Here is a 25174-nt window from a genome sequence, read left to right on the forward strand (position 1 = left end):
TTGTACCTTTTTAATAATTGTACCCTAAATGGTACAGGAAAGACCTCTGATGATACTGTTTGGTACCTTTTAAGGTACAACTGAAATGAAGGTACAAAACTGTTCTCACATCAAGGGTACATTGAATACCTGTCAACCTTGATAGACAGCTCCCTTATTATTACATTTGCAAATAGCACACAATCTCTATGAACGAAAATGATTAAATAGTAAAGTTATGAATAATTTACTGATTAAAATATTTAAATGAGCTTATACAACTGTCTTAAATGTACATTATCATAACAGTTCTGAAAAAATAGTGCCAAAAACATGTGAAAATCACGAGGAAACAGGTTTTGTGATATTTATAAAACAAAATACTTCATGCAGTTTTTTAATAAATATTTTCATAGACAATCATGATGAAATACATTTTACATTGGTATCCATGCAATTTGTCATTTGCTTTCCATTGCAATCTGACCAAATTACTGTTTCATGCACGATTGGTTGCTGTGTTAAATAATTTGCATAACAACAAGACACTGATTGGTCGAAGGCGGCGGCGCTGCTGCAGCCGTTACGGAATTTTCTCTGTCATTATGGAGAGCGGGAAGAAGCACTTCTGAAACACACGTCCAGACATTTTGCCTCTGTCTTTTTCGACTTAAAAGCTTAAAAAAATTAAGAAGGTGGATTTTAATGATCAAATAGTTCGTAGACGTAAAGGTGAGTTTTGACTATTTGTGTTTATATTTAGTACATGAGGCAAACAATTTAAATGTTTCAACTACTCAAAGCGAAATTAGCAACGTAAATTTAGCATATATGACAGCATGCAATGCTGTTAGCCATTTGTGTACACTTTTGACATTTTTAAAGCAGTTAATTACTTTAATATTACGTTACAATACACAATATGGCATTAGGCATAGCAACACGACATTGATTGGCCAAAGAATTTTCAAACAGAACGGAGAGCGGGAAGCAGACAACCATGGCTTTGTCGTCGAGAAGAACTCCTATTAAAATTAACAGAGGCCGGACTCGAATTCTCAGAGGAAGAAAAAGAGAAAATTCAAAGGTGAGTTTTATATTTAATCAAATCAAAAATGTATAAAATGTTACAACTATTTAAGCATGGCATTAGCAAGTGTATTTAGCTTATGTATGAATCCAGTGCTATTAACCGTCCGATTATAGTATAAAGTGATTTAGTTTGTGTGCTGCAATTCTGGTAAATTAAGTTACGCCTGGTTCAGATTAATTTACAAGATTTTTGTGTCTGTTATGATAGTCACGGTGTCAGATTACATGATTTTGACTCCTAAAATCTTTTGTTGTGGACAAGAAACATGTTAGACTACACGTTGCTTTCCGACCAGTCATCGCGTGCCGACACACACACACACGCTGTCCCTCGCCCAATCACCCACACACACTTGCACACACACACTGTCGCTCACTCACTCGCACACACACACAATAACTCACTGTTGCTCGCTCACACAGTGTTGCCAACTTCTTTCAATGGAAAGTAGCTAAACCCTGCCTGAAAAGTCGCTAAATGCCGCTAGATGACGTCATATGCTAATTAGCATATTCATGACGTAAGTGCGTCATATTATCTTGCCCTTTCTGTGCTCATGTACTGCATTTTAATGCAGCCAAAATTCTCAATACAAAGTTTTTTATTTTTATATTTTAATGTTTCTGTTGTCCGATGACGGAATTAATATTATAATGACTGAATCGCGGTCCATTAAGACTACATAACCAGCTCTCAAAGATGTTAATCTCTGGACTAAAATCCTATTCACGACATTGTCTAATGAAATCACATACACATAAGATTAAGACAATGGTTGTACTGTGATTTCGGCTATACTTGTATGTAAAATAGAGTTAGAAGCAACAGAATATCTTTTTTATCTGAAAGTGCTGCTCCTCTCTGCTCGTTGAATAGAGCAGATGCAGAGAGACAGGCGTGTGCGCGCGCTGGGAGAGTGAGAGAGCTCGTGCTCGTGCGGCAGTACCAGAGAGTCTCAGAGACTAAATAAGGTCAGTCAAAAAAAGTCGCTAGATTTGTCGCTAGTCGCTTTTTTGGAAAAAAGTTGCTAAAAGGGTCTGAAAAGTCGCTAAATCTAGCGACAAAGTCGCTAAGTTGGCAACACTGCGCTCACATACTCACTCACTCTTGACAGAACCGTCGTGGAGGACCGTTAAAAATTAAACATGCTAGTCTTTTTGTCGTGATGTGGTGAAGCATCGCATACACGACATTGGTTGTCGGCTACATTGACACACTATACGAGATGAAACTATTGAATCTTGTTTCCCGACGCCCGTTGTCGTTTACGAATCCACACGACACCCTACGTCAAACGGATCTGTTAAAATCGTGTAATCTGAACCAGGCATTAATTTAACGTTTGACATTCGTTACACATACGGTGTTTTACCTATTAAACTCTGTGCATTTCATGATTTCAGCCCAAACCCAACTCAGATATACAAATAACGTCCGTCTTGTGCATGTTCACAAAGTATATCTTGCAAAAGTCCAGACACTTGTGACGTGTGCTCTTTGATTAACGTTACCTGATTCTGCCCTATCTGTAAGTCATATACATTTCATTAATTGTATTAAATACGTTTTTTGAAACTTAGCAAATGTCTCTTTGACTCTTAGATTTTGAAGTTGATGGGGAAACTGTCAGTGCTGGTCTCACGGATCACATGATAGCACAACTTTTTGAGAAGTCTTTTAAGAAGCAAGTTAAATTTATCAAACTTATCCAACAACTTAAAGAGAACCAGAGTGAAGAACTGTCTGAAAGTCTGACTACACCTTCAGCTTTGAGGCAAGTATTAGTATTTTTTTATTTATGTTCCCTTATATTTTCTTCTGGTTGAATGATTTTCTTTAAGTCCTTAAATTTGTTTTTTTTTTTTTTTTTGCCAGAATGACATTGATGTCAGTCTTGATAAAGCACAGTAAAACTGCACTTCAAATTAAAGTCTGAAAGATTTCACAGAAGTCACTTTATTAAAAGTGTATTCACCCAAAACTTCAATAAAGAGATCTTAAAATAAGTCCAAATGAATTAAGTCGGTTAATTAATTTGTTGGTTTCGACATACAACTCTGTGAAATGATTTCAGTATATGTGAGTACAGAACATTTTATCAATAGCTGCGTTTACATGGACACTTGTATTTGAATTGATGGCTCAATCGGATTAAAAAACCTTCATGTAAACACCTTAATCGATCCGATTTAGCTTGATCCAGATGAAATTTCGATCGGATTGAAATGGGTGGTTTATCCCTTTTGTAATCCGATCAAGAGAACATGTAAACACTTGATCGGATTGAAAACTGAAACTGAAAGGACTGTGCAATGACGTTAAATAGCGTAATGACGCGTGGAACGAGCTGTTCTTCCTGTTGAATAAAGTGTCATATTAATAAGTTTCCCGTCATTCTAAAATCCTCATTTCACTCTTGTCTCTGTGAAGTGAAGCAGGACAACGTCCCACCAGTCCTTGTTTTGGATTCTCATCCACAGACGTCTGGTTTTGGCCGCGGGGAGGGGCATTTTTTCCTGCGTGATCAATAAGCAGCATGGCAAAATGGTTAATCTGCTCTAAATTATGACCAGAGACGAATTAATATTACGTCTGCTGTTTAAAACAAATAAATAACCAATAGAGGAGAATATTTATGCACGAACAGCGGGAAACTCTGTATATTTGTGCGGTGTGAGCATGTCAAAACATCAAATCTGATTTGAAACTTGTGACATATAAATGCGCACATCAACCAGATTACTTTATTTATCATTAATGTAAACACCTTGTTCGGATTCATCAATTGTATTGATTTCATTCTGATTGTGTCCATGTAAACGTAGCTAATGCTGTTAAAATTCAGAGATCATTTTGGTCACTATAATCGTGATATGAACATTTCATACTGTTTCATCTCTATTCTGCATCATTCCTCTGTCTAAACAGCCAAGAGCAAAGAATTCCAGCCCCATTTCCTCTTGTCTTCTCAATACCAAAATTCCCAAAGGATGTTCAGTTAAAATTGGATAACAAAGAACCATGTCATAAGATCAGCACTTACCGGCATAAAATTGTACGAGTGCTGCACGAGACTATGGCTCAGCACACACTGTAAGTTTAATAAACACTATTTTGTTTTTTAAATTCCAAACCCTGGTAAACATCTGTAGTAAATTTGCACACTTTTTTTAATCTTCTGATAGATATCCTTCAAACAGTGACTATGTTTGCGCAGTCAAGGCTCTTATCTCCAAATACCCTTTCCTGAGAGATGCAGAGGGAAATGGATATGTAAGTCAAATGTTTAATATTTATTTTTTTAGACATTAATGTAATTTATAGACGTGCTTAAAAGGTCATGAAACCTGCTGTTTCAGCACCAGTTGGTTCTCGCCAGTGGTGGACGAAGTACACAAATCAAGTACTTGAGTAAAAGTACAGATACATATAATAAAATATTACTCCAGTAAGAGTAAAAGTACTCCTTTTTCAATTTTACTCAAGTGAAAGTACAAAAGTACTCGATTTTTTATGTACTTAAGTAAAAAAGTACTGAAATTTTATATATAAGCTACTTAATTAAATTTTATATTCGCACATATTTTTAATAATCCTACTGCTCAAAATACCTGGGATTTTTTCCAAAATAACCACTATATGGAGTCAAGATATATTTTTGTTGTTGATATGGACTACGCTGATGAGAGTGATGTTCACTGTGAAAGCTTACACTGTGATGTACATGAGAGAAAACAGAGATAACCATCTGATTTCACCAGTAAGAACAAAGTATTTTAAAGTTTGTTGTTTTACAGAACATCACAGTTAGGACTATATATGACATGATAATAAGGCCGGAAGTTAGGAAGAACATTTTAAAGGAAAATATAATTATATTTTCATATTTTCTCATGCAGAAAGTCATATCAGGAAATTCCTAATATGGGCAAAAGCGTCCAGCTATCGCTGTATGAAAACAGTTTTTACACAGAGAAAAAAAGGCCAGAAACTTTTGGAAACACGAAGACATTAAACATACGATTGCAACAATATATGGTTTTTCAAGTCATCTTCAGCAGGTGATAAATAAAGTATGAATAATGCAGTGCTAATTGACAAAAACATTTTGTAGTATATAAACAAATCATTATTATTTGTTATTGTCCAGCAGTTATAGATTTCTAAGCCAATTAAAAGTTAGAAATTTGAGAGAAATTTAAATTGCCTTTTGTATCCACTACCAGTCAACAGTTTTTGAACAGTAAGCTTGTTAATATTTTTTAAAGAAGTCTTTTCTGTTCACCAAGTCTGCATTTATTTGATCCAAAGTACAGCAAAACAGAAAAATTGTGAAATATTTTTACTAACCTATTTATATTAACTGTTTTTTATTTCGATATATTTCAAAATGTAATTTGTTGAAATTTCAAAGCTGAATTTTAAGCATCATAACTCCAGTCAGACAATCCTTCAGAAAAAAAAAAAAAAAAAAAAGGTTTCTTTGATGAATAGAAAGTTATTTTGAAATAGAAATCTGGAATAATCTGAAATAGAAAATTATGTCTTTATCATCACTTTAGATCAATTTAAAGTGAAGTGACGTGACATTCAGCCAAGTATGGTGACCCATACTCAGAATTCGTGCTCTGTATTTAACCCATCCAAAGTGCACACACACAGCAGTGAACACACACACACACACCGAGAACACACACCCGGAGCAGTGGGCATCATTTATGCTGCGGTGCCTGGGGAGCAGTTCGGTGTCTTGCTCAAGAGAACCTTAGTCATGGTGTTGCCGGCGTGAGACTCGAAACCACAAAAGAGTCCTTGCTCAGTAGAAGTGCTCATTTCTATAATTTATTTTCCAAAAAACAAAAAATATATTGAGTGTAAGCTTTTGAATGATATATAGTGTACAATGTTGCAAAAGCTTTTTATTTCACATAAATGCTAATTTTTGGATCCTTATATTCATCAAAGAATACTGAAAAGAATACTCATGTTTTAAATATTGATAATCAGCAAATCAGCATATTAGAATGATTTCTGAAGGATGTGACACTAAAGACTGGAGTAATGATGCTGAAAATACAGCTTTGATCACAGGAATAAATTACAATTTAAAATACATTCAAATAGGGAAAAAAGTTATTTTAAATATAAAAATATTTCACAATATTATTGTTTTTTGCTGTACTTTGGATCAAATAAATGCAGGCTTGGTGAGCAGAAGATAATTCTTTAAAAACATAAAAATATTACTGTTCAAAAACTGTTGATTGGTAAGATATATAGATTAAAGAAATTTTATATAGCCTACATATATAGCCTATATATATATATATATATAATTTCTGCCCCCCTCACTTCTAAAAAGATGGCTACGCCCCTGGATTTTTTCCTTCTCAAACCTTGTCTGTGGTGTAAAAACACCCCTGGCCAAACAGGGTGCATCTCTTCCCACTTTGATAACTACTGTAGTTACCATGTTCTGAACATCACATCCTTTCTTTTCTACCCAGATGTAATCTATACATATATATATATATATAGGTGGTTGAATAAAAATATTTGGACATTATTTATAAAAATTACCTCAACTTAGCACCAGCAAGCAAGCTTGTTAGCTAGACAGTTAGCATCAGCTGACAATACTTACTTATTTTCAGTACGGTTATGAATAAACATTCATGTCTGTCTACTCGTCTAGTTAATCCAAACGTTACTGTTGATAAACAATATAAAAACAGACGTCACATAGGGATGGTAGCATTTTAATAAAACTGTTAACATTACGGCAGCGGGAAATTTGAACGTGCATGAGTTATTGTATTTAATCTGTGTAATTTTAATGTTTGTTTTTTATTTATTTTGTTGTTTTTTTTCTTCCTAAAATTGATGTGTCTGCATCGTCTGCACTCGAGCATTTCAGTGGGCTTAAATAGATCACTCTTTACAGCGGATTTAGTTCCCAAACAACTGACAATTTTGACCTAAATATGATTTTCAGTTACAATAATTAATCCAAAATTTCGACATTAGTAACTTACTTTTAGCAACATCAGACGCACGCGCGCTCACAAGATCTCCCGGTTCTTACTTCTGTAGACTCGCACTAAACGGTTCATTTGAATCAGTGAGTGGTCGACTCCAGAACAGCTGCAATCCATAGACAGTACGCTGCAATCGGATCATTCTAATTCGTAAACGAATCGTTTGGTGCGATTTGCGATCTGATTTAAGTTTATTTTGAAAAGACTCAGTTCGTTCATGATGAATCAAACACCACTTCTGCGTGTCGGAGTACGCAATTCTATTGTGGCAATATTCACTAGTTCAGTGCAGAAAAATAGCGATTTATAGTGGCAAGCTGAAGAGACTTTCTCTTAAAAGCGAGACACGCTTTTTTTCCCACTGGTCAATTTTGGGATATTTGTCTTTTAATAACATGTCTTCTTTCAGACTTGTGGTGAAAAAAAGTCCACATACAGTCTAGTGTTGTCACGGTACCAAAATTTCAGTATTCGGTACCGATACCAGTGAAAATCCACGGTTCTCGATACCAATTTTGGTACCAAAGTAAAACACAATATGCTAAAAAAAAAAAAAAAACACACTTTTTATCACTAAAAATAAAACCAATGCCATTCTTTATACTTATTTAAAATTGTGATTAAAGTTTTTTTTACAAGTAATAAAATTATACAAAAAACAGTAAACAAGTTTCACCCAAATTTTATTTGTCTTTTAATTAATGAAATTTGAACACATTCTATTTTTTGGTAAATAAAGGATTTGCTATTAAAATTAAAACATGGAAGAAATATTGTGTGATTTATTTCTTTAAAAAGTTTTATAAAATTTTTTCAACAGTAGTAGCAGTATCACATACATTCTACTAAATAATAGTAATATTTCTAGCACAATGCCTTTTTGTAAAAATGAACTTATTTTGACAGGTTGCCGTTAATACCTTTAAACTGACACTGGTTTTACTCAAATGAAACTGTAAAATGCTTGTGAAGTGACTCAGAACAGTTCTGGTGATGTTGTTTATGTATTTATGTCCTCATTGAGATGGCAGATGCTGAAATTACTGCAAATGTCACGCGCTTCAGTCTATGCAACCCTCTACGGACACCTCTGCAACTGAATCGCCATTGGCCATTAAATATTTTAGTTTACTCGCCAGACTGATATATAATTAGAACTTTAGTAATTAGAAGTAAACTTGATAACCATGTTTAAATGCATATTAGTCAATTTAACTGAATATTTTAACTGGAATGGTGGTGGTGCTTTTTTTGTCATTCAGTAATTCTGTAAAAAAAAAAAGGAGGTGAGAAAAACTAACAAGAAAACTGATAAGATAATTTGATACGAATTCTAATAAGAAGAACTATAAAAACACACTAAAGATTACTAAGGATTAATTAGCTGCTGGATTCATGAATATTAATCAGGTTTTGTGCATTCGCTCGAACTGATTTGCTGAAATCAAAACGAACGATAATGGGCGAGTGCCAGCCAATGAGATTGCCATTTGCGCAATAACTCCACACACTAACGTTATCGGAAAACCCAGCTATTCTTAAAAGCTGAAGATTTCCATAGATATGCAACTATTTTGACAGGAAAATACAACCAAGAATAGTTTAAATGGTCTCTGCGTGTGTGTGAGAGAAAGCGACAGCGATCTGTGCGCCTTCACACTAGAGGTACATTAAACACAGGTGCGCTGTGCACCCATTGAGTTGAACTGAATCACACAGATCGCCTGACTGAGAGTGAAACTTTAAAGCGCTCAGTCAGAGAGTGAACATATATCTAAGCTAAACTTATACTTATATACCAACTCACACAATGGCGAGTAAAATCTGAGAATTTATTAGCCATTGGCTAATATTAGAAATCATTTAGTCGCCAGAAGGAAGATTTAGTAGCATATGCGAGTGGTCTACTTGCAATTTAGAGGGTCGCTATGTAGTAAACAAACCCGCACGTCTCTGCCATTCATTCACACAGAGACACGCAGAACATGCAGGATTCAGATTTCAACTAACTTTTTTTTAAATTACAGCCAAACTAATGTCCATATTTTAAAAACAAAGCCTAGGGTAACAACAGTGTGTGTGTATATATAAGTCGTTTGTTGTAACTTCTGGTTCACGGGGACTTGCTCGCCTTGCTCAATCGTCCAATTTCAAAACGGTTTTCCCATGATGAATTTTGAGTTCGTAAGCTTTCGAATAATTCCTTATCTATGATGATTACTAAAATGTGATATTAAAAAAAGGCAATAAATAAGAACGCCAATCGTCCCGCTAGTAGGATGTGACAGTTAATTAAACGTGTTTTTCTCAAAATTCCGTTCCTGAAAATCATAGCAATCAGCCAACTTAAGATAACCATAAAGTGTTACCAACAAACAATGTAAGAAATAAAAACAGATTTTGAAAAGGCTTGAAACCAGCTTTAATATGGTATGAATTACGTAATCATGGCATCCATAATCGTAATCGCGATTGGAAATTAGATTAATTGTGCAGCCCTAATCAAAATTCACTATTTTTTCTTTTACAATTGAAACAAATAGATGCTACACAAATGAATCTCAGATTTAGTCTACTGTTTCATGACCCTTTAACAATACTGCTATTTGGCTTTTTGTCAACCATCGATTTAGTATGGCACATTTTAACTGCCTTCCCAGAAAACACTAACTTCAGCTTGACATCATTTGTTTTTGTTTTTACAACAGCATACCTGGCACATGTCCCTGAAAAGAAAATTTAAAACTGAAAGGTCCCCAATTGTTAACGAAGAGGAGGTAAAAAAGATTAAAATGAAATATGGTCACAATGTAAAGAAACCTGGAGAAAAAGAGGCTAGTTGTCAGAGAACCAGCAGATCTGTGGTAAGCAATGTCTAGCAGTGATACATCACAATATAAAACTAAAATAAATGTTTAGAATCTACAGCTTTAAACTGTAGTCTTTCATCAAAGGAATAATTCAATCAGATTATATATGACTAAATCTTGAAACCTGTAATCTTGTCATTACATGTGTATTGCATTATAGGCAGATGAAGACTGTGTGTCTTCTATTGGTGAGGATGCTATTTCAATCAATGCCCATGTGAAGACCTTACATACAGTGGCCCAGTAGTGCACAACACAACGACATTAAAAAAGCAAACATAAGCTCACAACACAACCACATTAAGCCACAACACAAATACATTAAGCCACAACACAACGAAATTCTCACAACACAACGAAATTAAGCCACAACACAACGAAATTCTCACAACACAACGAAATTAAGCCACAACACAAATGCATTAAGCCACAACACAAATACATTAAGCCACAACACAACGAAATTCTCACAACACAACGAAATTAAGTCACAACACAACGAAATTCTCACAACACAATGAAATTTAGCCACAACACAAATACATTAAGCCACAACACAAATAAATTCTCACAACACAACGAAATTAAGCCACAACACAAATGCATTAAGCCACAACACAAATACATTAAGCCACAACACAACGAAATTCTCACAACACAATGAAATTTAGCCACAACACAAATACATTAAGCCACAACACAAATAAATTCTCACAACACAACGAAATTAAGCCACAACACAACCGAAGTGCTCCCGACCACTAGGGGGCAAAAAGGGGTGTTGAAAGTTAAACACCGATATTTCTTCAAGACGTATGTGTAACTTAATATGTGTAATCGATTTTTAAATGAAAAACGTGTTTTTATAAAATGTTTTGATATCCTGATAATCTTATGTATCGATTCATGAATCGAACAAAAAAATAAATTGATAATATTTTCAATTTGGACCGTTTAGCTCTGCTCTTGTACACAATGTTTTTCCTCAGGGGGCTTAACGTTATTTAAATCTGGTGCTGTGCGGGGAAACCATTGCTCTTTCCGTAGAGCTTTCAAATTGACAGGAGGAGAAGATTTTTCATCTTACAAAAACTTCCCCTGATGACTGTAAATGAATTTCATCGCACGGGGAAGGGCATTAAGCGTTACATGAACAACTTTAGGGTGAGTATTGTTCTATCGTCTTCTAGCAAATCTAGCTAATAAGGCTGGATAACGCTGCTGCACTGACTTGATCAGCTCAAAAATAGCAGGGCTAAGTTAGAGTTTAGCTTTAAACTCCGTCCACCTCATCTTTTTATAACTCGTAAGAGATAGTAGAAATAAAAGCAGGACTCCCGGTAATCCACGTTGATTTGCATCGGTGGTTCTGATAGGTGTTTGCTGTGATAGGAACTTCTTCACTTGATATAAAGTATTTTAAATACTGTTGCCATTTTTAGATTGTCATGTATCGTAATAAATCTTAAAGGACCGTTCACACCAAACTATAAAGAAAACTATAAAGATATTTAGTTTTAAAAATCGTTCTCACTATTTAAAAAAAGAACCATGTGGAATGCAGGTTCAATAACGCTCCAAAAGGCCATTAAATGGATCTACTTCTCAAATCTAGATTGGATGAGACATGTTTTCAGAAAATACACACCAAACAATGTAAAAAGTTTGTTTGCCTACACTGAACCTGAAGGATACTTAAAAATGTATAATGTATTGACATACAAGTGGAAAAAAGGTAGGTCTGTAAAAAGATTTTAGCTGGGGTTTTAGCTTATTCTCCCTCGTGTCATTCTAAACTGTTCTGAATTTATTCTGTGGGGTCTATCTAGATAGCTGACTGACGGTAACATTATTTACATTATTTCTGTATGCCAATGAACAAAGCAAGCCATGTGGGTTTACAGCGACATAATGTTGAGTATATGATGACAGCTTTATTTTTTTATTTTTGGGTTAATCATGTATTAACACGTATTGCCTTGATCCACGGAAGAGGTTTTTAAACAAACAGGCAACCACAGTGACAAAAAATAAATAATGACAATTAAAAAATTCACAATAGTCCTACATTGTGCTCGTTAATATAGTAATAAAGGTTTAGATCTTACCTAGTGTAGATTCGCATGCTGTTGTCATTCTTGAAGAGGCGCCTGCAGACTGAAGTATCAGAAGTGATGTTGAAATCCTTAAATCTTACATTACTAATTTGAATCCACTTATTTCGAGTTTCTACATCCAGGGGAGAAGTGTGAAAAACCTTTGAGGAGCCTCACAAAACGGGTCACAGCAATAGCAATCTCACAGCAATCTTTTAAATATTATTTAATATTCATCGTTTATGGATAAAAGTTTGCTGGTAATGCACTTACACAGAATAAAGACAGGAACCTTTTATTCGCCCTGAGATATCACAGGAAATACGTAGTCTATTGCCCGTTTCTGCAGACCAACTGCCCCCTAGTGGTCGGGAGCATTTCCGTTGTGTTGTGGCTTAATGTATTTGTGTTGTGAGAATTTCGTTGTGTTGTGAGAATTTCGTTGTGTTGTGGCTTAATTTTGTTGTGTTGTGAGAATTTTGTTGTGTTGTGGGTTAATGTCTTTGTGTTGTGGCTTAATGTATTTGTGTTGTGGCTTAATGTATTTGTGTTGTGGCTTAATGTCGTTGTGTTGTGAGCTTATGTTTGCTTTTTTAATGTCGTTGTGTTGTGCACCACTGGGCCACCGTACTTACAGGACCAGTACAAGAAGACCCAACCAGATGCTGCAATAGTGGATGAAAAAAATGAAACAAACATTTGCTTGGAGGAGGAGGGAAATAACCAATGGCATTCCTACTGCAGAAATTTTTCAAAAATATCCCTTCCTTAAGACCCCTTAAGTTGTAAGTAAAGTAAAAAAAAAAAAAAAAAAAAAAAAAAAAGCTTATACATATCGTTTACTGATTTCCATACAATGGCAGCTGATTATTACTTAAAAAAAAACAATTCTGAAAGCATAAAAATTATTGTCCATGTTACTTGTGCAAAAAAAAAAAAAAAGTGAATATTTTACCTTTTACCATGAGGGGGGGGGGGGGGGGGGGGGGTTCTGTGGACATGCACCTACCAAAAGTTTTTTTTTTTTTTACATTTTAAAGATAAATTCATTAATCGCCACTTACATTAAATTAAATCAGAATCATCCTCGCGTTTTCGGTGATTCCCTAGTTTTTTATATTGAAAATTCTTTTAATCAGGGCATTTGTCCGGTTAGGCAAGTACAATTCTCTTTCACTTGTCCCTTAAAAAAAACACACGTGTCACAGACAAGCGTTATTATCGAGCCCTGATATGTTTTACTTGAATGTTTTTCCCTGAAGAGAATTACGTTGTTGAAAACGAAAGTAAAAGTGTCGCACGTTCATTGCGTTTTACAGTGATGAGAGTTCCGTGTCTTTATTAAACTCAATGCATTATAATGATTTATTTGTCATCCACCCTTGATTAATTGAAATGTTATGTTTTTATTAAAAAAATTTATCTGAGCATGTGACTGTCTGCCCCAGTTTTGTCGAGATCCGGAACGAAATTTGACTTAGGCAGCCGCCTCGTAATTCTCTCTTTAGGAAAAACCCTGCTCTCGTTTGAACATTCAAGAGTGCATGAGAGAAGCCTATTCACAATAGCTGTGCATAAATGCTGCTTAAGTGAAAATATTTTTGTGTAAACAACACAATTTCTCAATGTGGGAACAAGCTTTTGAAAGCTCCCATTAGAGCATGGTGTGTGAACTGTTGCTTTATACTATGGTGAGAAAAGAAATAACATTAATTTAAATTATTATTTTTTTTTCTTTTCGTATTTGTATTTCAGTTATTCCAGGAAATGGGTCGAATACATGCCGTAAATTTAAACCGGTGTTTCCAGGATTCCTTCAGCAAAATTGTGTCCATTGTTTTGAGTTTGGGTAAGGGGAAATCCGTTATAGAAGCACATTACAGGTCCTTCTCAAAAAATTAGCATATTGTGATAAAGTTCATTATTTTCCATAATGTAATGATAAAAATTAAACTTTCATATATTTTAGATTCATTGCACACCAACTGAAATATTTCAGGTCTTTCTGAACTGTTACTCCCCTAATACCTATTCAATGTCTTTTTAGATATGGATTTTCGTGCTGCTCTGGTTCTACTTCCGGTGATTTTCAGGGAGAAAGTGGACGATTGTGTCACAATCAGACAGGTATTTAATGCAAAGTATCTAAAGTAAGTAGGGATGCACCGATATTTCGACTTTCGATAATTATTTTCATTTATTGGCTTGTATGTTTTAAATTCAGAATCATTAAATAATTGAATTTAATTCAAGTATTTTAATAATACAATTATACAAAAATATATATATATAAAAAAAAGGTTTTCGGCCAAGTGCATCTAGAAGTTTTGGCCCTGAATTTATCTAAAAGTAAGATAATATAAAAACTATTCTGGTGTAGCAGAAATGACTCGAACCAGACAAATTAAAGAGTCAATCAGGGCTGTGGCTGAAACACGAGCCGAATTCCTCAGTAAGGCAACAGGAAGTCATAAAACATTCTGTGCCACAAGTCCCAAGCAAGATAACCAACCAACTCTTCCACAGAACAGCTTTCAACATTAACACCACTAGAACAATTATTGACAAGAGATTGTCAAATTTGGCGAAATTAATTGAAATGCAACGCTGGACATCACATGTAAACCCATGAGAGTTATACACCATATCCTTAAGTACTTCCCCCACCCAGCAGAACCAGGCTTTGAACCTCTGGTCTCCACAGAAATCTTTGTCAAGAGAATGACAAAGAAACTGTCTTTTGTACATATATATGGACCAAAATGAACTCCAAAATGACTTCTAAATGAATATCAGTCCCTCGCTTCACTCCATATTCATTTATGTGTAACCCACACATTTGACTATCATGTTATAATCACTTATTGTGTATGTCTTTTAATAACTATGGGATAGCTTAAGGATACATATTCATGTCTAGTATCTTATGTAATCGAATCTGCTTGCTTGAAATAGTCCTGACAGTTAGTCCTGATCCTGAAATAGTCCTGATCAGTTATTTGTCAAATGTATCATATTCTTGTTATAGGAATCATGTCCAAAATTATACCCTGCAAGAGCGGGAAAATTCGGACCACATGCTTGATAAGATAACATGATTTATGATACCCCCGAGCCAAGACAATATCTGATTGGTCAAGACAACATTTGAGGTGTGGCCAACAGGCCAGTTTAAATACTTAGGACACCATAAAATCTTGCTTTTAGTTGTTAGCTTTGCTTCTGCTACTAGTCATGCCTGCTTTTAGTTTTAGCTTTGCTTGTGCTATCAGTATGCTTTTAGCTTTTAGCTTTGCTTCTTAGCTTTAGCTTTTAGCCATGCTGTTAGTCATCACTGTTCTTTGAGCGCTGTTCCAGCGTGCTTCGGCCTGCACGCATGCTACTACTTAGCCACGATGAGAAGAAACACCACCTAGTATCGCCAAACTTTACTTCTTTTCTTTTCCATTTGAGAGTTTCGTGTTCTGAGTTAAGTTTTGTAACGTCGAGTTCAACTTCAACCAGCCACACAACTCTGCATCTTCAGCCAACGCCCAACCACGGGCTTCCCAAGACGTCACTTCACCGACTACTGAATTTCCAGCCAATCAGCGACATCGGGGGAAACCTCCTTTCAAGGACAACAAAGGGGACTCCCTTTTCACAGGAGACGCAAGTAACTTTACCTCCAGACTGTGACCTTTACTGGTGTATCTAATATAATTTTAACCTCATTGAGGAACTCAATGCGAGGGTTAATTAAGTGATTGATGGCTGTTCATGTCTATGCAATTTAACGTATTGCTGTAAACTTGGGATTCCACATTTCCATTCTCTTAAACTCATCTTTCCCTAACTTTCGATCTTCCTGCAACTTGTGTGAATGTGTGAGTGTGTGCGTTTATGTGTTAGATTAGTTTATATGTCTTAGATTTATCTAATAAAGCCTTAGTCATATTGAAAAGAGAAGTATCTTGTGTTTTGTGCTTACAAAGTTAATGTCTTAAACTGATGATCTTGTTACTGTGCTAATTGATAGTGTGTCAGGAGAAAGCAGGCTGGCGAGCAATTAAGGTTAACAACGGGGAAACAAGGGAGGTGGGGAGAACACAAACAGGCAGACGCGGTGAGCTGTCAAACACACACACACCAAAAAGACAGGTAATTAGCCCCGAGACCCGACAGTACCCCCCCTCCCAGGAGCATCACCTGGCGCTCTAGGAAGGGGCCTACCTCGATGCCGCCGGAAGTCCTCAATCAACGAGCGGTCCAGAATGTCCCGGGACGGCACCCAACACCTCTCCTCTGGACCATAGCCCTCCCAGTCCACAAGATACTGAAACCCCCTGCCGCGGCGCCGCTCATCGAGTAATCTCTTAACCGTATAGGTAGGAGATCCATCCACAAGACGAGGGGGTGGGGGGTGGGGCGACTGCAAGCAGGATTAAGGGGGGAAGAGAACACAGGCCTGACCCTGGAAACATGAAACACCGGGTGAACCCGACCAAGAGGAGGGAGCTTGAGCCTGATCGCCACCGGACTAACCACCTTGGTGATGCGGAATGGCCCAATGAATGTGGGTGCCAGCTTACGAGAAGGCGCCTGGAGAGGCAGATCCTTGGTAGAGAGCCAAACCCGTTGACCACACACATAGGCAGGAGGAGAGGACCGGCGACGATCAGCTGCAGCCTTGGTTCTGCCAGAGGTTTGGACCAAAATCCTCCTGATTTTCTTCCAGGTGCGACGGCAGCGCTGGACGAAAGCCAGGGGGATGGAACCGCTGCGTCGGGTTCCTGTGATGGGAACAGAGGTGGATTATAACCAACAGCACACTCAACAGGGGACATAACTGACGCGGCCGCAGGAAGGGTGTTATGAGCGTATTCTGCCCAGGAGAGCTGCTGACACCAGGAACTCGGATTGTTGGATGCTAGACAGCGGAGCATTCTTCCTAGATCCTGGTTGGCCCGCTCACACTGCCCATTGGTCTGAGGATGAAAACCAGAAGACAGACTTGCAGAGGCCCCAATCTGTCTACAAAATTCCCTCCAGAACCGGGAGACAAACTGGGGACCCCTATCTGAAACCACATCCACCGGTAACCCGTGGAGATGGAAGACGTGATCCACCACCAGTTGGGCGGTCTCCCGGGCGGAGGGCAGCTTGGGCAGGGGAATAAAATGCACCGCCTTGGAAAAGCGATCCACCACCGTGAGAACTACAGTGTTTCCCTTCGACGGAGGAAGCCCAGAGACGAAATCAAGGGCAATGTGTGACCAAGGACGGGAAGGGATAGGGAGAGGATGCAGTAGACCATCAGGAGGGCGATTGACAGGCTTACTTTGGGCACATGTGGGGCAGGCCAACACAAACTGTCTAACATCTGCGGCCATAGTAGGCCACCAAAAACGCTGTCGGATGGCAGACAACGTTCTCCGAATACCTGGATGGCAGACTAACCTGGATGAGTGACCCCACTCTAGGACCTCAGAGCGCAGCGCAGCCGGCACCGGCAACCTGCCCGCCGGGCACTCTCCCGGCACCTGCACCCCTTGACCGGCCTCCTCAACTCGCTGCTCGATACCCCATGAAAGAGCCCCGACCACCACCCCCTCAGGAAGGATGGCCTCGGCCGCAAACTCCCCCTCCGGAGCACCGAACAGGCGAGAGAGGGCACCGGGCTTGGTGTTCTTAGATCCCAGCCGGTACGAGAGGGTGAAGTTGAATCTGGCAAAGAAGAGCCCCCAGCGGGCCTGACGCGAGCTCAGCCTCTTGGCCGAACGGATGTATTCTAGGTTCTTGTGATCCGTCCAGACCAAGAAGGGCTGCGCTGACCCCTCCAACCAATGACGCCACTCACCCAAGGCCAATCGTACCGCCAGCAGCTCTCTGTTGCCGATGTCATAGTTATGTTCTGCAGGGCTGAGACGACGAGAGAAGAATGCACAAGGATGAACCTTCCCATCATGGAGGGAACGCTGAGATAGAACTGCGCCAACCCCAACATCCGAAGCATCAACCTCGACAATGAACTGGGCCTCCGGATCTGGAACCATCAGAACAGGTGCAGAGACAAAACGGGACTTTAAAATGTCAAAGGCTACCTGCGCTTCCCGGTTCCACCTGAAGGACACCTTAGTGGAGGTTAAGGCTGTCAGCGGTGCAGCGATCTGACCAAAATTCCGGATGTATCGCCGGTAGAAGTGGGCAAAACCCAGGAAACGCTGCAGAGCCTTCCGGGAGTCAGGGACCGGCCACTGGGCAACAGCTTCAATCTTAGCGGGATCAGGCTTGATCCCCTCCGTAGAAATAATGTGGCCAAGGAACGTAACTGACTCAGCGTGGAATTCGCACTTCTCCGCCTTGACAAACAACTGGTTCTCTAGTAACTGCTGGAGAACCCGTCTGACATGTTGGGTGTGTAATTGGAGAGAAGAGGAAAAAATCTAAATATCATCCAAATACACAAAGACAAATTGATTAATCATGTCACCCAACACGCTGTTGACGAGTTCCTGGAAAACGGCTGGAGCATTGGTAAGACCAAACGGAAGAACCAAGTACTCGTAGTGTCCCGAAGGGGTGTTAAATGCCGTCTTCCACTCATCCCCCTCCCGAATGCGCACCAAGTGGTAGGCGTTGCGCAGGTCTAACTTGGTGAAGACCCAAGCTCCCTGTAATAATTCAAAAGCAGAAGACATTAAAGGTAGGGGGTACCTGTTCTTGATAGTAATGTCATTCAAACCTCTGTAATCAATACAGGGGCGCAGGGAGCCGTCCTTCTTCTGAACAAAGAAAAGAGAGGAGGAATGGCGGATGAGCCAAGCCTGAAGTGACTCACGTATGTACTTGTCCATGGCCTCTCTCTCAGGACCTGAAAGGGAATATAAACGACCCTTAGGCGGAGAAGAGCCGGGAGGAGATCAATGGCACAGTCGTAAGGGCGATGCGGAGGTAGCGAGGTGGCCCGGGCCTTACTGAAGACCGCCCGAAGATCATGGTAATCCGCCGGAACACCAGTCAGGTCAGAGGGATCCTCCTGAGGAACACAAGACACAGAGACAGGACAAAAAGCAGTACCCAAACATGACACGTGACAAGACTGACTCCAGGCTAAAACAGAATTACTGACCCAATCAATGTGGGGATTGTGCTTATGCAACCATGGGTGTCCCAGAAATAAAGGAGCCTTAGGGGAATCAATAATAAACAGTTCAATCCGCTCATGATGGCTGCCAGCAATATGGAGATCTATCTTGGGAGTGATGTGGGTGATGGTGGTAAGGGGACGGCCAGCTAATGACCATGCTGAAACGGGACTAACCAAAGGGACAAGCGGTATTCTCCAACGTTGAGCAGAGGCAGCATCAAGGAAGTTCCCCTCAGCCCCTGAGTCCACAAGGGCGAGTCCAGTGTGTAAACGACTCTGGAAGGAGAGTTGGAACGGCAGCTGAGTGCGTGCTGCAGGAGAGCTTGAGCTGAGAACCGTGCCCACCAGGACTCTCCGCCTCACTGGTGGGCCCTGGCTTTTAACGGGCACTGAAGGGCGAAGTGGCCTCCCTTGCCGCAGTATAGACACGCCCCCGACGACAGACGCTCCTGCTTCTGCTGTGGTGTAAGCCGTAGATGACCCAACTGCATGGGCTCCTCCTCCGAGGGCTGTCGGCCGGCTGAACTGGCAGAGGAAAACTCTAGGTGGCGCCACGGGGCGGGTGTTTGCCGTTGTTTGCGGCGCCGGCTGAGACGACCCTCAATACGGAGCGCGAGACTAATGAGTCTATCCAATTCCTGCGGGAGCTCTATGGCCGCGAGTTCATCCGAAATGGCGAAATCCAACCCCACAAGAAAACGAGCGCGCAGCGCGCTCTCATTCCAGCCGCATGCCGCAGCTAAAGTCTGGAACTGGATAGCATAGTCAGTGACGGAGCTCCTCCCCTGTGACAGTCGTGATAACTGGGCCGCCGCCTCGTCACCCTGAGCAGAGCGATCAAACAATTTGGCCATCTCTAGACTGAAATCCGCGAAGGTGGCACAACAGGGAGCCCGCGATCTCCATACGGCGATTCCCCATTCGCGGGCACGGCCCAAGAGGAGTGTAAGGACGTAAGCCACCTTGGTCTCTTCATTTGCGTAACACCAGGGCTGCAGAGAAAACACCAGCAAGCATTGGGAGAGAAACGCTTGACAGGCGTTAGGATCGCCATTGTAGACCGGCGGATTGTTGGCATGGGGTTCGGACTCGTGTGACATACCGGTGTGAGGAACGGGCCCCCGGCTCATTGCCTCTCACTAAAGATCGTCCACCCGTGTGAGGAGTTCGGAGACTCTGGCACTGAGAATGTCCACATCCTGCGCGGTGGTGTTGAGCTGGGTGGCATGCTGCCCTAACAACACTCCCTGTTGAACGAGAGCCGACCGAGGCGGATCAGATCCCGCTGAATCCATAATCTGGTCAGACTGTTCTGTCAGGAGAAAGCAGGCTGGATTCAGATGCGGGTAAACTCAAGGCTTTATTCAAAACAGAGGAGTCAGAGGAGAAGAGTCACGGTTCACAGGTTTCACTCGCAGTGACAGGATGAGTAGCAGATGAGTCATGTTTCACAGGTTTCACTCGCAGTGACAGGATGAGTAGCAGATGAGTCACGTTTCACAGAAGTACGTATAACCGCCGAACCGGAGGGATGAACAGCTGGAAGCTACTAGGAGCTCTAGGCTTGTAAGAACAAGGGCAGAGGAATCAGCTAAACACACTGGAGCCTGAGGACAAGACACGACAAGGTGAGTACAAAGAGCTGCTAGATGATCGGAGCTATTGGTACGAATAACAACAGTCTGAAAATAGACAGAGAAACACAGGGAATAATAAAGGGGAAAAAATTAGAAGGACATAGAGAACAGGTGGCGAGCAATTAAGGTTAACAACGGGGAAACAAGGGAGGCGGGGAGAACACAAACAGGCAGACGCGGTGAGCTGTCAAACCATCCCAACACACACACACCCACACACCAAAAAGACAGGTGATTAGCCCCGAGACCCGACATAGTGTTTTCACTATAGTTTGGATATAAATATCCAGCGCAGATTTGATGTTAAACAGCTCGTTCAGTGAATCTCAGGGCGTCTCAGTGATCAGCTGTGAAACAGTGATTCTGTTCAAATTCCCTTTAAAATCTTAAATGATTCCCTTTGAGCTAAATTGACCTGTTTCCCTTACACTGGCTTAAGTGTAGATAAACAGTTGTAACTAGTCATTGGGAACATGAATTTAATCCAGATTTACTTTTGATGTTTGTAATATTGTTTTTTCCATTCTGTTTAGGAAGAACCAGCCACACCATATCCCACTGTACAGATTTTGGGAGCATCTAACTGGAAACAGGTCTTCAGCGAGAAGAGAATTTTCAGCACTGTGAAAATGGAGGGATCTGAAGTTTGCCGAGCAGTTGGGGTGGAGGACGGTGTTCTCTCTGCTTTTTGCACGTATTTTGTATTCAACCTTGCATATCCCTCGTACAACAGGAACACACTACTCTTTCTCCAAAGGCATGTGTTGAAGGTAATTGCCCCTGGTGACAAACCATTGCCAACTGCTGTCGTCAGGATTATTAATCTTTTATCTTAGACTGAGAGGATGCCACGACCCTATGCATGTCCAAAGTGTTCACGCAGATATTTTACTGTAGTGAAACTAATCAAACATGTAGGATTGATTCATGCTCATGAGCATGACTTTTCCATCTGTTGCGGACTTGATGGATGTGAAAATTACTTTTTCAAATACGAGTCTTTCAGGCGTCATGTATATAGAAAACACAGAACTCACATTTGGCCAAGTCATAACAACGTCACTGGAGAGGATAAAGTTGACATTAGTGACAATGAAGTTGTCATTAGTGACAATGAAGTCAACACTGACACTGCAGAGGATACTCCTGAAGATGTTATGCTGGATATGAACGATCTTTTTACTAATTTCAGAGGAAATCTGGTTTCCTTTGTATTGAAATGCAGAGAAAAAAATGTCCTACCGCAGTCTGTTCAGCAAGAAATCTTGCAAGATGTCAAGTTTCTGTTTAGTTTCTTCAAAGAAAACTACGATTCATTGCTTTCTTACCATCTAAAGCAAAATGGTTTTAATATTGAAGAAATTCCTGAACTTGTAGGGCATTTACAATCATTTGACTTTTTTGCTGAGGCCTGTAAGGTAATAGACTCTGAACATTTGTTCAAAGAATACTGTATTTCTCATTTGGACATGATAGAACCTGTGCAGCATACTGTTAGGGATGTTAATGGTCATGTGATTGGAAATTTTGCTTATGTTCCCTTCACTGATGTGCTCAAAAAGTACTGCAGCCATGAGGATGTATGGGACTCAATACATGAACAAAACATTCAGCCTAGGGATGAGCATGTGCTGAGGGACTACAATGACGGAAAGTACTTTAAGGGACATCCATTCTTTTCCAAACATCCAGCTGCATTGCGCCTGCACTTTTACGAAGATGAGTTTGAAGTGGTCAATCCGCTTGGTTCCAAAAGAAACAAACACAAACTCTGTGCTATTTACTATAGTGTTGGCAATATAGGTGTAAAACGCAGGTCTCAGCTAAAGCATATCCACCTTGCATTACTCGTTAAGCATTCTTTGTTTAAGCAGCACATGGACATTATTCTGAAACCTCTGTTGGATGATTTTAAATTACTGTCAACTGATGGCTTTGATTTGATGTTCAGTAATAAGACATTCAATGTGCGTGCTGCTTTGGCTTCTATCTCTGGGGACAATTTGTCTGCTCACATGATTGGTGGATTTAGCGTGTCCTTTGACACAGGACGAATATGTAGATACTGTATGGCAACCCACTCAAATAAGAATGTTTTTCAGTGAAGATAAATTCATTCTCAGAATTTCAGAAGTCCACAAATATCATTTAGAGTCTATAAAGGAAAATCCTACCAACAGTGCAGTATATGGTGTTCAGAGAATCTGTCCATTTGATGAACTAAGTTACTTTCATGTGACAAAAGGACTGCCACCAGATATTGTGCACGACTTATTAGAAGGCGTAATACCTTTAGTAGTCAAACTAGTTTTATGTAAAGCACATAGAGAAAAGCATATGACTATACAGGAAGTAAATGCTGAATTGAGTCAATTCTCAATAGGTCAAAATGACAGAGCGAACAAACCATCCCAGCTTTCTGAGAAAATATTACACAATTCTAGCATCTCAGGATCAGCCTCACAAAAATGGTGCTTATTTAGGCTTTTACCTTTTTTGATTGCACATCGCATTCCATCCAATTCTGAATTTTTGAATGTTTATCTTCTATGTCGAGAAATTGCAGATACTGGCTCCTAGAGTGAAAAGAGAAAGCCTCCCGATTCTTGATTTGAAAGTGAAAGAGTTCTTACAAGATTTAAAAGATGTATTTGACATCATCACACCCAAGTGTCATTATCTAATTCATTATGCTAGACTTATTTCATCTTATGGTCCGCTGCGTCCACTTTGGTGTATGCGTTTTGAAAGTAAGCATCAGTATTTTAAAACTGTATCTAGCACCTGTAGAAACTTCATGAATATTGCTGCTTCCTTAAGCAAAAGACACCAATTCAAACAGTGTTGGGAGTTTTCATCAGAAAGCATGTTGAGTGATTATGAAAAAGTGACTGGAACAAGATTTTGCAGGTAAAACACTTCAACGTGTAAAAGCGGTTTGTGTAAATAATGTAAAGTACAGCACCAAAGATGTTTGGTATTGATGTTGTGCATACAGAGGAAGTTCCTTTATTCTTTCAGGTTAAGTACGTTTTCAATGTAGATACATTGTGGATACTGTGTGGGAAACTGTTGCTCCCACAATCGTTTGACTCTCATTTCCATGCATTTCGTGTTTCATATGATAAGAATTGTTTTTTTGTGATGCCAGAAGAGGAACTGGACCACCAGACACTTGACCTTTATGTGGTTGATGACCATTTGTATGTAGGAGCCAGATATGCATAGTCACTCACCTACAAAACATTAGGTTTACATCTCATTAAAATGTTTATAATGCTATACATAATTTAATTACTCCTTTAAAACGGTTAATGTTATGTAAATTCAAGGGTATTGTATGGAAGGTAAACATTTACAAGTCTAAATTGTATTGTGAATAGCTTGTGCATTTTTATTGTAGATTGGAAAATGAAATTGACATTGAAATTTTAGTGAAATACTTTGTAGCAAATGGAGAAATGTTTTTATGTTCTGTTAAAAATGTTTTAAATCTTCATTGTAAACTGTAGAGATGTATTTACAAAACAAGAAACATTTGAATCTGTAACAAAGTATTCAAACACATGTATTTATGTGTATTGTGAATAGCTTGTGAATTTTTATTGTAAATTGGAAAATTAAATAGACATATTGTGACATTTTAGTGAAATAGTTTGTAGCAAATGGAGAAATGTTTTTTTATGTTCTGTTAAAAATGTTTTAAATCTTCATTGTAAACTGCAGAGATTTTACAAAATAACCTGTAACAAAGTATTCAAACACGTATTTATGTGTATTGTTTCTCATATTAAATTGGTTATTCAATAGAAAAATGGCCTTTAATAGTTCTTGAAGGAACATATTTGACATGGTTAAGGTACAAAAGGGCTTGTCACTGGGGTGGTACCTTAAAGGATCAAATTTGTACCTTAGATAAAGGTACAATATTGTACCAGTAAGTTAAAAAAAAAGGTACATTTTGGTTTTCCATGGTACAAATCATATCCATAAAGGTACAAACTATAATGGTACAAATTTGTTACTTCACATTAAGGTACAATTTTGTACCAGTAAAAGGTACCGCCCCAGTGACAAGGGTTTGTACCTTCTTTTTTTTCAGAGAGTCAGAGGTGGGTAGAGTACCCAAAAACTGTACTCAGGTAAAAGTAAAAGTACTTATAGAAATATTTACTCAAGTAAAAGTAAAAGTACTAGTCTGAATAGTTACTTGAGTAAGAGTAAAAAAGTATCGAATAAAAAAACTACTCAAGTAGTTAGTTACTAGTTACTTTGGGTCATATATACTGAGTCTATTTTTTATTAAGATATATAGATAAAATGTATGTTATG

General features: G+C 39.1%; 2 protein-coding genes across 4 annotated transcripts in view; one reads left to right on the forward strand and one right to left on the reverse strand.

Annotated features, from left to right (window-relative positions):
* The window catches only part of LOC132125444 (galactose-specific lectin nattectin-like), a 282210-nt gene that overhangs the window by 176526 nt on the left and 80510 nt on the right, over positions 1–25174 (reverse strand). The gene's annotated exons all lie outside the window — the stretch shown is intronic.
* Positions 979–23745, forward strand: LOC132125441 (uncharacterized). Of its 3 annotated transcripts, XM_059536873.1 has the most exons (6): positions 979–1066; positions 2675–2846; positions 4001–4165; positions 4258–4345; positions 21376–21713; positions 23624–23745. In XM_059536873.1, the coding sequence occupies exons 2-5, from the start codon at positions 2722–2724 to the stop codon at positions 21676–21678; spliced, it is 681 nt and encodes a 226-aa protein (XP_059392856.1). In that variant the 5' UTR covers positions 979–1066; positions 2675–2721; the 3' UTR covers positions 21679–21713; positions 23624–23745. The 3 variants fall into 3 exon arrangements, with proteins under 3 accessions (XP_059392856.1, XP_059392855.1, XP_059392857.1); XM_059536872.1 differs by lacking the exon at positions 23624–23745 and having other exon boundaries at positions 21376–22911; XM_059536874.1 differs by lacking the exons at positions 979–1066; positions 23624–23745 and adding an exon at positions 2288–2528 and having other exon boundaries at positions 21376–22911.

This window comes from Carassius carassius, chromosome 43 (genome assembly GCF_963082965.1).
Source record: "Carassius carassius chromosome 43, fCarCar2.1, whole genome shotgun sequence".
Taxonomy (NCBI): Eukaryota; Metazoa; Chordata; class Actinopteri; order Cypriniformes; family Cyprinidae; genus Carassius; species Carassius carassius.